This window comes from Rhagoletis pomonella, unplaced genomic scaffold (genome assembly GCF_013731165.1).
Source record: "Rhagoletis pomonella isolate Grant_MI unplaced genomic scaffold, Rhpom_1.0 Rhpom_scaffold_00007, whole genome shotgun sequence".
NCBI lineage: Eukaryota > Metazoa > Arthropoda > Insecta > Diptera > Tephritidae > Rhagoletis > Rhagoletis pomonella.
In genome coordinates this window covers 37,796,315-37,809,795 of record NW_023458561.1, presented here as the reverse complement: position 1 = coordinate 37,809,795, position 13,481 = coordinate 37,796,315, and the positions used below count along the sequence as shown (strand labels likewise).

Sequence of the window (13,481 nt, the reverse complement as noted above, 5' to 3'; positions counted from 1 at the left end):
TTCATCTTCATCTTCATCTTCATCTTCATCTTCATCTTCATCTTCATTACGATCGATTTTTCTTTGTCGCAATTACACCCAACCGAGCGCAAAGACATCTCACTTCAGATACCTCAAACACTTTAAAAAATCAAAAACTTTCAAAGTTTTTAAGATGAAGATTGCCGATTTTTGGATTCTTAGAACCTTTACGCATTTAACGGTATCCCAATAACATTTTCTCGCAATTGTGATAAACAAATTATTTATTGACATATGAATTACATTTCATGTAATCTACCTCTTGTCTTTTAAACTTACCGCTATGCTGCCATTGCTTCTACTCTTTGGTCGTGGTACTTGAAAATTTCGCCCGAGCAGATCGGTTCGATCCTCCTCTTCACTCGAGCTAGAGTTCTCCAGCGTTCGCATTCCATTTGAGCGCGAACTCAACCCAAGCCTTCTGGAAAAGAACATAATGGTTATAAGCGTATTGGCATTGGAATAGAAGAGGAACAACTTTTTATTTGTATTTGAGGAATTGTCTGAGGGGTATACGCACTCATACCGTGGCAGAGGAACCGGTGGTGCCATGCTGCCCGACTGATGCATCTGCATGGTGCTCTGCATGGACATTCCGCCCATTGCGCCTATGCCCATTGCCTGTAGATTTGGATAAGCGAACATTGCTGAAGATGGGCGTGTGGGTCCGACTGGTTCGGCCTGTTAGAAAATGTTTGACTTAAAATGCGTTTAAGACGTGCATATAAAGTGTGCTATTACAGAGTTACTTTTACCCTCATTTTTGACTCTGTAACTTCTCTTCGTTATACTCACAATCGGACTTACCCCGTAATGGTTTGTTTGTGCCATTACATCTGCGATTTGCGCCCAGCGCATGCGATCTTCCAATGTCACTTGGTAGCCCGGTTGCCCTGGTAGGCCTGCCGATTTCATCGGCGCCGTATTCATATATCCAAAGACTGGTGAACCTATAGCGTTTTTCTGTTCACGCTGCCAACGACGCGACCACATTATTAGACAGACCAATGTTAGTACGATGATAACAACAGCTGCTAAGGAGGCACCAATTGCCACACCCAGCACTTCGCCATCGATCTCGCATTGACCACCATAGTGGCTGGAATCACAAGCGCAAACTTGATTGCCTTCTTCGTTGTAACTGCAAGTGCCGCGATTGTTACAGTACGAGTCCGGACACGATTGACAGTCGCGACCGGCGCGCTGTGGTTGATCGGCCCACGGATCACGGAGTCCCGTCTCGCAGACGCAGCGGAAAGTACCCCACGAATTGGAGCAGGTGGCGCTAGCGTGGCAATCATTTAACTCGCGTGACTGACATTCGTCCAGATCGTGCAAAGCAGTGATGGCGCCTTCCGGTGACGCAACATAAAGTACAGAGTTGCCGATGTTATTGTTGCGTCGGTGGAGTACGCCGAGCAAGTGTTTTTGTACATCAGCGCGCAAGTTGGGTCGAAGTGTTTCAACACTTTCGTCAAGCTGGAAAAGATTGAGTAAAATATTAGTTGCTGAATGCCAATGAAAGCTCATCACTATTTATTTGCGTACTTTGATCGTCATGTTGACAAACACGCCACTGCCACCCAGATTTGGATCACCGCGGTAAATATTGTTCACGCGCGCATCCAAGAACTCATCCGAATAGGGGGTCATCGACATGGCGGAGTCGATCTATATAAATGCAGAATAGCATAAATTTACTATGAGTATTTTAAACATTTTACTCACCGCGCGTATTGACTCATAGCTCAGCTGTCCATAAGGTTCGCTATGTTTATCCAACAACTTATTATCCCACACAATGCGATGCTCATAAATACGATCCACACGCATGCCCAGGTAGAAAGAGATGACTTTTCGGCAAGGTTCCCGATGTTTGCGACGTGAGTAGCCTAAAAAACAATGCTTCCATGAATGAAGGTGACCAACACTCTTACCCAAAAACAACTTACCCGGTCGACAGTGGCAACTCGAGACACCATTCTCTGTCTTGCAGCGCTCGTGTTGCGCTTGGTCACATGTCGAGTCGTCGCCCACAATGCAAGTGTCTATTCGCACCGGCGGCTGTGTCGGACGTGTGCGATAGTGTGGTCTCGTTGGTCCAGCATTGGTTGTGGGGGATTGTGTTTTCACACTATTTGACTTCGTCGTTTCTAAATCTACAACTTCCGTCTCAGGTATGCCGTATCCAGGCCCCAGGCTGGGTCGATTGTTCTGTGTGACTGCGCTACTACCACCATTTCCACTGCTACCAATGCCGCTACCACCACCAGTTCCGCCGCTTGTTGTCCCGCCGATACCGGGTAATTGTGGTATGGCCGTTGCTGGCGTGGTGGCTACTCCAACGGGCGCATCTGTTGGATCACCAAAGAGATTGATGTAAGTACGCTTACCATCGATTGAAACAAAACCATCATCACCTGCTGCAGACACTATTATGTCGGCTTGATGACCACCACTGCTGCCATAGGAGCCGTAGGGTTTGATGTTGATTGTTTGCTGTGAACCACCTACCGACCCAGGTCCTTGAATCGCCGACAGCGTAACATCGAAAATTTCGCCATAACCAGGCGGCAAATGTTGTCGAGTAGGTTGAATGTGAACTGATGGTTGGTGTTGCGAATCTATGGGACGGGATTGTTGGGGTCGTTGGGGTCGGGGACGTCCACCTGGTTTGAATTCAGGGTCATCAAGTACAATGCCTGGACGCGGTTGGTAGTCACTTGGTGGTTGTGGTAATGGCGTTGGGGTGGTGTTAGCAGAGTTTGCCACTGGTGTGGTGACAGAATTGGAATTGGTTGTGGTAGTGAAAATTCTGGTGGTGGTGGTGGTGGTAGTGGAATGTGGTGTGGGGGTGGTGTCTGATGGAGCGGGTGCAATAGTAGCCAGCAGTTCAGTGGTACGTGTTGGACTCAGCACATTCGAATTTGTGATGGTGTCTGGCAGCGCTGTCGTTACGATTGAACTCTGCGTAGTTATTAGAGTAGGCAAACTTGTATCAGCATTTTTAGAGCTGCTTTCCAGTGCGGGTGTCTTGCTTGGCGTCATGAAAATTACCTCTTCTGTGGATGGATCGAGATCAACACCACTGCTATTCTCCATTGGCATTGGCACATATGAGGAAGACATTTGCATTTCTGTGCGGATAACAGAGCTCGTTTCAATTATTGTTGAAGAATCGTCTTGAGCGTGTTTCTTTTTATCAGTGGACTTGTTCTTTGTGGGTTTTTTCTTGGTGGCAGAGTCCTCTTTCTTCACAGGTGGCGGAGATGCTTGGGCAGGTGCAGATACTTCCTCTTCTGTTTCGCCAGTATCCGCTGTCAAAGGAACTGTGTCCGCTGTTTCGTTAGAGTCTTGGTCGGATACCTCAATATATTGTGAATTTGTGTCTTCATTCGAAAACTCAGAATCATAGGTTGTATCAGTTGGTTTAGCTGTGTCCCCATTTGCATCATTGTAGTCCGGTGGCACAGAAATTTCAGTCTCGCCGGAATGCTGATTTGCCGGCGGCGTCTCTGGTGTTGCTTTAGCCGGCGCAGGAGACTCTTCTGGAGCAGGTGGCGCCAATTGTGAAGTTGGCAATGGTTTATACTGTGGAATCGGGCGCCTACCACCGATAGCTGTAGTAATCGGAGGCCGCGGTTTTTGTCGATGCCACGGTGGTCGTTGACTAATAAAACCTGGACGCAATGGAACAATTTGTTCCGGTATTGGTACACCTGTAATGAACGGCCGCTCGGGGCGATCAAATGGACCCGTGTACGGTGGCGGGCGTATGGATGAGCCCAGCGGTTTCTTTTGCGTATCATAATCGATCGGCAAAGTTTGTACATCAGAGATGCGTGGTGGTCCGCGATTATTGATGCGACTGGCAGACGGACGGCGAAGTCCCTGTGTATTTGCATGGACATTTACATTGCCATTCAAAAGCTTCACAATGCCTGTTATAATGTCTTGTATGTCAGGGTTGGAGTTTTGACGCGGATTATGTGGCGAGGCCGTGGCAGTGGCCGCCGTCGAGGTAGCAATACTGCGCGTCGGATTGATCGGGGACCCCGACATAAGCGGTCGCAGGTCCCCTTTCGCTAAAAAAGACTCCGATGCTACAGCTGTTTCTGGCATGGATGTGGCCGCAATGCCACTAAAAGATGGCTTAAATGTTTTGCCTGCGCGTGCGCGTTGTGTGCGTTCAGGTGCCTCAGAGGCGGCATCATTGAGGGTGCCTGTGGGTTTAATATTATACTGAAAGTAGCGACCAGCGCCTGCTTCTTTATCTGCATCGCTAGGAAAGTGCACATCATTTGGGCCTGATTTTGGATAATTGTCATTCAATATGGGTAGTGCAGATCGTTCCATACGTAAATGCTGGCGTGTTTCGTTATCTTCTTGACCCGGGCTATCATCAGTCGGCAGTGTACTATCAGCTGTGGATGTATCTGCAAGTGTGCTCTCGAGTACTAAGTTCGATGTGATGGGCAAGATAGACACAGCGGCAGACATTAACGGACTGATAGATTTCGGTGATATCTGTGATATGGAGGGATGCGCGTACTCGTCCTGCAGGCACTCTGGAAGTGAATAAAAGAAAAAAAATGGCCTTGGTTAGAATATAATAGTGAAAGATCGCAGTAATTCGAAATGAATAAGAATATGCATGGGTATGTAGGTAAGAAGTCTCTACTTAGATATGGATTATTACAAAACGTTGGTACAAGTGTGTATAATGAAATGATAATAAACAAACTTTTAACTACTTTCATATAAACACAAAACGGTATGCTCTTTTGTAATACTTGTCTAATAAAGCTCTACACAATTTCAATTGGCACATTTTAAATATTGTTGCGCAAAACTAGTTAGTTAAAAAAAAAAATACTTAGCTTTTAAGAGCACAATTTAATCGCGGGAGAAGACAACAATAACTTTATTTCACTTAGACAGCTAATCACTAGTGGAGTTGTTAGCGGCAACCTGGGCAATTAAATGCATACAGCTACTTAAAATGCAAATTAGAGTGCATAGCTACATTTAAATGTAGCTCTATATGAAAACTAGTCTACTTCTCCAAGGCGATTTCATAAAAGTTGGTCGAAAATCCGCTTGTTTCGAATTTTGATTGGTAATAGCAAAAATATGGTCCATTATGCTCTAAAAAATATTTGTGTGAAATGTGAAAATTTTTGGTCATTATCCTAGGCTCGCCCAAGTCCAACAAAGTTCAAGTAATAAACAAATTTGTTTCTTAGCTAACTTCGATTCTCTACTACAAAAAAGGTCCATATACCAAATTATGTAGGACTAATACTTTAGAAGATTATTGCAATTTATTTATTAATTTTTATTTTTTGAGCATATTGAACTTTGATGGACTTGGGCGAGCCTAGGATATTGACCAAACAATTCCAAATTTCACACAGATATTTTTTAAAACATAATGAACCATATTTTTGTTTATTACCAATCAACATTCTAAAAAAGCGGATTTTCGGCCCACGCTAATGATCGTCTAATCTTCCCAATGAAAAATATGAAAATAGTCCCCAAACTCAACCCAAAAAAATCCATTACAAGCTCCATGTAATTATCTAAAAGTTATAGGGACCTTATCTATGAAATTTAAAACCAGTTTTAAACGACCGTTAATCGAATTTATCGTGTAAAATTCACTATTTTTTGTATATGTGGAATATAATGATGCACAAGAACTGGTCTAGGTTTAAGTTCACTAAGAAGCGTACCATTTCAGGAGCATGTGACTTTTCTTTGGGGTAAAAGCTGCCGATCTCACCACCGGAGCACTGGAACGTAAAGAAGGCTGATGTTGCGTTCGAATTAGCAAACAGAATGAAACATTTAAATTGATAATGAATAAACTATCTTAGCTGATTGAAATAAACAGCATAATAATTTTGTACGATTTATGTGTAAATAGCAAATGCCCGGCGTGCTTTGCGACACATAGTAGTCGGAGAAGCCAAGTTTTACGCGAGAAAGGCATATTTTAAAACCTGCGATAAATAGACTTCGGATTTTTATGCCGAAAACGGAGCTTAAAAAATATGTAACACTTAACTATAAACAAAATGTTAACAAATTTATACACTTTGTTTATAGCTATGTGGTACATATTTCTAGACTCTGTATTTTGCACAAAAATCCGCAATCTAGTGATAAATTAGCCGGAATAAAGCTATTCTTATTCATAAATGTCGAATGAAATCAAAACTGATATGTATTTGCAATAATATCTGCTCAACAAGCCGCTGAATCCGTTTAATTCAACGAATTCGATGGTGGCACGTTCTAACAGTTATGAGTTGATAGCTTTCTTAAAAATTTTTTGCAATCATTTTATAAAAGCTGAATTTTCGACATAATGCCACACTTGCGGTGTAGAGAAATGGCCTCCCGTCAGTCAGTCTAGTTCCTTAACGTTGGCGCGGGGTGACTTCAATTTTGTATAGAAACTCTAACTCTTGCAACTATTTATTTTACAAAATCGGAAAAATTTATAGCGAACAGTATATTTATTAAAAAGTAGTATGAAATTAGTCAAAATGGAAACAATGGAAAAACAAAATTTTGACCACCCTAATGTGCACATGTATGTAATATAATATTCTACTTTAGTTTGTCTATGGCCACAAATAAGCAGTTTCATTTTACTGAAGTTATTTCGTTAGCAAGTAAGTACTATACAAGTAGGTACTCCATACTCATATCCAAGCTGTAAACAAAAGATTGCAGTAACGAACCTGACACTTGCATTTTATTACCTTCGTGACTTATTCTAAGCTCTTGAACTTGAAAACTCGGCTCACATTTTGGCTTTCAATACTGTATTTCAAGGAAAAAGCATTGCCATCAAGTACATTTTTTAGCAATGTTAGTAACTTGTTGCCATCACTACCTTGAATGTTATATGAAAAATGAAAATTAATACATATTGTCGCATTTATGTGTTTAGCAACACTCTGAAGATTTCATTGTAATTTAAATCAGTACACAAACTCCATATCGGGTTAAAGTGAAATTTAATGTGGAATAAGAAAATAAAAAAAAGAACAGTATCATTCGTATTGGTACTCATTTATTTGCTTATTTACAATTTCATACTACATTATTTTGTCCATTGTTTCAGACACAGAAGCATATCTATGTAAATGCATATGTGTGCGTAAGTAAGTACGTGTTTGTTGGCAACAAGACGACGGCTTCTCTCTCTCAGTGATACCGATCTGCGGCATCAAGGTAGCTTAGTGATTCTGGCAGCAATATCAACTAGCGTAGAAAATAAGATTACCAACTTCTTTGAATGTCTGACTGTCTGTCTGTCTGTTTGTCTTCCTATGTATTTGAAGTTTAGCTTTAGTGCACGCCCAATTGTTTACCGCAGCTCATCTATTTATTGCCACTGCTCTAGAGTAATGTGGTATGGAAATATATATGTAAGTATGTACATGTGCATACACTTTGGAATTAAAGAACCTGAAACACTAAGAAAAAAGTAAAATAAAGTAAAAGTGTTAATAAAAATCTGCGCACGCGTGATGGTACAAAAACGTGAGCCTGCATATGTACATACATACATATACTATATGTATGCATTATCGCTTCAAAGTGAATTTGTAAAACAAAACCATATAACTTAAGTATGCGAGGAATAAGCAATAGCAATAACAATAAAAAGCTAATCTTGTTGCAGACCAGGCAAGTGTAAAGATTTCGCTATGAGGAAAGTGTAAATTGATGCAGGTACATAGGTAAGTGAAATGCGTAGAATGAATTTACTTTCTAACTACTTGTAGAAGCTATTTATATCGCACGTAAATTGAAACCTTAGCAAGCCTTGGCTAAAGTACAACTACATTGCTGCCATAAAAAATAGCGCACCAAAAGTGGAAGAGTGGAAATGTCTACATCGAAAAAATGGTAAAGATTTTAATTAATAGAAACAAATTTTTAAAACGTTAAACCTATCTATTTATAGTGTAGATAAAAACGGTATAAAAAACCTGAGGCCGCATTCCTGCGCAAAACTTTGTTTGACAGCTCTTAAAGTTATAAGCCTATAAGGTGCAATATTAAGGAAGAGTAGTTCTCAATTTTTTACAAATTCTTCGATCCGACTAAATCAATTTATGTAATTTTTAGGTGTTATCTAAGTAAATATGTGTTTAAGATCACAAGATCATAAAGTGCTCTAACATCTAAAATTTACCTTAACAAAAGGCAAAGTTACTACAGCTTTTTAAGTTCAAAATGAGAAAATTTGAGATTATAATGGGAAAATATAAGAAGAAGTAAATTCAAAATGAGAAAAAGGAAATTCAAGATGATAATGTAAAATATCAAACAGAAGAAATTAGGTTTTTCTTTCAGTAACAACCACTGGTGTTTTGCTCATGGAGCGTAGAAGGGGTTCACTCACGACCGAAGCGTGGGGATGGGGGGGGAACTGGGTAGGAAGACTCATTGAACGTTGGCAAAACATAGGGAATAATGTGCGGGATTTGGTAATGGTCTGCGACAATGCCCAATGTCACTCTTCGATAGAAAGGAAAGTGGCAGACAATTCGGGAGGAGAAGTCACAGTTTTGTTTCTAGGTCCTTATTCCCCAACGTTAAATCGAATAGAAAACATTTGGGCTAAAGATAAATGGAAGTAAAAGCGAATCTGCGTGTGCCAAATGTTCATCCCTCCGGACTTTGCGAACAAAGATTACAGTATTTGGAAATAGTTATAGATAACGGGAAAATAACAATAACTGGAGGAGATTTCGCAAGGGCTGTACAGCACTCAACTAATTTTCATACAGACGTACTTGCATTAAATAATATGCATGTTGGGGTGTAATGTTCCTTGGTCACATCTTTCTTTACTTAAGTTGATAAATGTTGTTTTTAATAAAATTTGATTTTCAGTACCCTACAAAATCTCATTTAAAATTTATATTATCTCATTTTGAATCTATTTTTTCTCATTTTGAATTTACTCTTTCTTATTTTGAATTTTCACATTCTCAATATGAATTTACATCTCTCAATATCAAGTTATAAATTCCCAATTCAATTTTACGCTTTCTCATTTGGATTTGTACTCAAAATGTATTCAACATTTGTACTTTCTCATTTTGAACTTACACTGCTCAATTTCAATTAACACAATCTCATTTCAATTTACGAACTTGAAAAGGTGTAGAAAGACCTACACTTTCTCATGGTACTTCCCAAACATGAGGAAATCGAATTGAGTGCATCTAGAGACAATTACCCTATTATATTGCACTGAGGATCTTTGAAGTAACTTCACAATTTCAGACTACGGACTGAGAAACTGTCTGAGTGCAAAATATATGATACGAAAGCAGTTTGATAAGTCAGTGACTCTTTAAATCTGTATGTTTTCTATAGTCTCTTTTCATGCATAAGAGCTACATTTATACTCAAAAGGTCATAAAAACCATTTATTCCAGTGGTGAGCTCTTGATTCGACTCAAATCTCAATCTCTTACCACGTAGCTATTTCTTCAGAGACTGAAATAGAGAATGGTCCGATTAGGCTGAATCGCGAGAATTTCTTTTCAATTCAATAAATGAGAGATAATACAAAGAAAAAGTAAAAAAATTAATATTAGAATTAGAGATGGTAGAAAATATGTTGATGATGCTTTTCAAGCCAAAGTCAACAGCTTACTTAAAACCAAAATTTTTTGTGTTATCTTAATATATAAAAATCCCGTGTCACTGTGTTCGTTTACGCTAATCTCCGAAACCGCTTTACCGATTTCAATGAAATTTTGTGGGTGTGTATTTTTGGTTAAAAATTAAAAGATACGATAGTTTTGAACACGAAAAAAAATGTTTAAATTTCATCGACATTTTTTTTATGCTCCTCGCAACGTGCTTATCTTCTATACATATAATACAATTGTAACAGGTCGATCGATGTCTGTACATTATAGATATTAAAGAAAAATTAAAGTGGGGGGTCTGTATTAGAGTACCAGAAGCCAAATCAATCATTTTTAGAATTATGCTAAAGAGATGGAGTATATTAGATTAAGAATTTACACGATTTAGCTTTCCCTAATTCCATATATATTAATTTGATGTTGCCTTTTTTGCCTTTTTTAAGATATTTGCTTTTCCTTGCCTTTTCTATTTTTAATTGTGAAAGGCAAGGAACAAGGCCTTATTCCTGATAATATGAAAGTTTAAAACGTTCCATATTCAAATTGGGCGCCACTTGTATCAATCCACGTCAAGCGCACGTTTAGTATATTCAAGGCTTTTCTTCGCGAAAATCGAATGTAAATGCTGCCAGAAAAGTTCAAACTGCATCTTGTGGTTCAATGTTATTACAACTATAGAGATTAAAGTTTTGTGAGTTAAAAACTCGAAACGAGAAAATAGTTAAAGATTTAAAGTACAAGTTTTTCATATAATGAAGCTAGTTCATAGTTTTTATCTTTGCACATGTAAAATAAACTTTTCTAGACTAAGTGTATTTTTTGATTATTTTCCGGGTTTTGTCTCTTTTAGTGCCTTTTTTGCGTATTCTAGTGCCTTTTCCAGCCTATTTCGTTATTATATTTTGCCGTTTTTATAGGTTTTTAGGTCATAAAAATCCATTCCCTGATGATAACAATTGTTTCAAGAGGTGAACATGCTCGAAAACAGTACCATGAAAGCAAGTAGGATCGAAATGGTGAAGAAAAGTTGAACCGAAACCATAAAACAAAACTCAGCGAACGAAGCAGGGACCATATTAAAACTATCTAAATGAGCATAGATACTTTGAATGCGACAAAATAAATTGTAATATAGAAATGAATTTGAAAACTTTTATGATAAATGGTGGGGCCCCGTCAGTAGATATTTTGTACAAAAAGATTAATAAAATGCATGATGTGTTTATGTGCCTGATTTGGGATTTTACATAGGGAAGGGGGTGGTAGGGCTTTTAATTTTATAACCTATTTGATTTTAAGATAGTTATCAAAAAGTATCTTTCGGAAGCATGTAGGTATAGATCAGCAATGGACAGCGTCCGCCTGGCGGGCGTATTTGCCTCGTGTTCGCGAATACGTACACTCTCTGCTTGAGAAGGCAGTGAAAGCTTCATTCAACTGCACGCACACAGTGACATCAATTGCACGCAGACTAGAAAAATGCCTTATAAATTTTATAAAAGTGTTCTAAATTATTTCGTAAAAGCGTTTGAATCGGAAGTCAAAATGTGGGGAAGGCGAGCGGATGGTCAGAATTTCTAAAAACGTGTTTGATGTACTTGATGTAAACGCAATTTCAACAATCAACTACAATATATGTATGTATCTATGTATATATTTGTGCGATATTTCTTATTTATCTGGATTTTTTTAGATGATCAATCAAAATACTAATTTGACTGTCGTACAAGTTTCGGAAGCAAGGTCAGAAATCTCATTTTCTATCTAGTCTAGAACTCCAAATATCACGAGTGCCGTTCTGAGAACATTTTCAAAAAATTGTATGTCCGCGAAAGGGTTAAGAAAATTCGGCTTAACAAATTTTTCTGGAGTATTTCTTGGGTTCTTTTATATGGATTTCTGACACTTCTTGGGATCTTACTACCACGCTTAAAGCTTTAAAAAGGATTGCTACTGTTACGATTATCCTTGGATTCTTGACTATTTCCCATTGCTATTCGTCGAACAATAACATAAAAACGATTTGGTTTTTTTTTTAACTCTAACTTCAATTGCGAAGGTCTGTCGCTATGGGAACAATGAAATGGAAAATAAGGAATATTTATAAAAAATTCAATTCAATTTTGAAAATGAATGAAATACTCCTATCTTTGTGTAATATAAACCGCATTTTTTGTAATAATAGTAAAAAAGTGACAACTACTTCGATGGATGTATAGACGTTCTGGCAAAAATCATTATTCTTTACTAAAGTAAAAAAAATTTGCTCTTGGAAAGAGCTTTTCAGTCAAAATAAATATGAATGTATATACAAATATGTATTGGATGAGTTTATGCCGCACTAGTACATAATCATTTTCACCACTTTTACTTATTTTATGCAATATGTATTTACTTCAGATGTCCAATATACATATATTCAAGTATTGTCAACCAACTACATGTAAGAGAGTTGCTCAACCGCCGGCAAAATTAAACTTATTGAAGCGTAGAAAAAAGTAAAAGTAAATTATAGCCACAAATGGTTATCAAATGACGCGAAGTGCAATGTTTAAGAAATGCAAGTATTTAGTTTTTTAATTCAAATAACATTTATTCCACACGATATGTAACTAGTTATAAAAAGCATGTTTACAAAAAATTATAGACACATACATACATACACTGGCGGTCAAAAGGGGATGAATGGTGTTTTGTTTTTAATATTTACAATGCTTTTCAATCCAATTTTTTTTTTGTTATTTTCAATACAAATCACACTTTGAAACTTTATACAGAATTTGAAAAAATTTCACAAATTTTTATCAAAATTTCGTGCTTTTTAACCAGATTTTTTCTAAATTTTTGGGTATGCAGTTAACAGGCTTAAGCAAAATAAGTGCAAGTTTTGAACGGCTAAAAAATCGCATTGTTTTTTAATAATTTTTTCTTGACGTCGCGGCGTTTTGCACATTTTTCGTTTTCATCCACTTTTGACCGCCAGTGTACATATGCAAGAGTATGTCAATGTTGATTGCAGCGGCACTGCCTTTCAGAGCTGAATTTCCATTTGAATAAGTCGAAAACGAAGACTGATGAATGCGAGCAACAAAAAGACACAATGTTACATTAAAACCAAAATATTTTAATCATGTTTAAAAAAGGTAAACACTTTCACAAAATCACAAGCAGCATCGATAAATATTCGAAGAAAGGCGATCAGTGTGACAAATGTTCACCGACTAATGTTTGATACTACGAGTATAAGCAAACCAGTAAACTACTAAATATGGCATGTGTGCACATATATTTAACTATGTATGTGGTCTAATCGTTGTATATAGCATGTTTTGCACTCATTTCAACGAAGGTAAAAGTGTTTGAAAACTGTGTGTTTAGTTAGATGAAATGGATGTAAGTTATGTCAAAAAGTAGAAGAAAAAAAAACCGTAACAACTTTTACTTTCTTTTTTCCGCTTAACAAGTTTACAATGTTTGTAATATTTACATTGGTTACTACAATACCCACTTGATTTACCGCTACATATTGTGGTAGGTGGGTTAAGATTTTCCAAAGTAATTTTTCAACAAGTGTACGACTGTAGCCACATTTAGCTTACAATATTTTCATATCTCCAGGAGATATCTATTCTATCTCGGTATAGCAAAAGGGAAAATTTGACCAAATTCCTAGCTGGTGGAGATGGCATGTCAGTCTGCGGCGGGCTGGGAAAATAACTTTGATGATTCTCCATGCCTCTTTTGGTAGATTAATTAGCAATTGGA

The 13,481-nt window shown here is 37.9% G+C and overlaps 1 protein-coding gene across 12 annotated transcripts in view; it reads right to left on the bottom strand.

The window, feature by feature from the left end:
• Positions 1-13,481, bottom strand: part of LOC118742725 (mucin-5AC) — an 80,549-nt gene that overhangs the window by 1,192 nt on the left and 65,876 nt on the right. For 4 of the 12 annotated variants that reach the window (XM_036475010.1, XM_036475011.1, XM_036475012.1 and 1 more), the window contains 6 exons: positions 1,974-4,589; positions 1,750-1,913; positions 1,570-1,692; positions 817-1,500; positions 500-702; positions 301-442 (listed from right to left, as the gene is read on the bottom strand). In XM_036475010.1, the coding sequence (XP_036330903.1) occupies positions 301-442; positions 500-702; positions 817-1,500; positions 1,570-1,692; positions 1,750-1,913; positions 1,974-4,589 (3,932 nt within the window). The remainder of the gene's footprint in view (positions 1-300; positions 443-499; positions 703-816; positions 1,501-1,569; positions 1,693-1,749; positions 1,914-1,973; positions 4,590-13,481) is intronic. The other 8 variants (XM_036475021.1, XM_036475022.1, XM_036475015.1 and 5 more) reach the window with 8 other exon arrangements.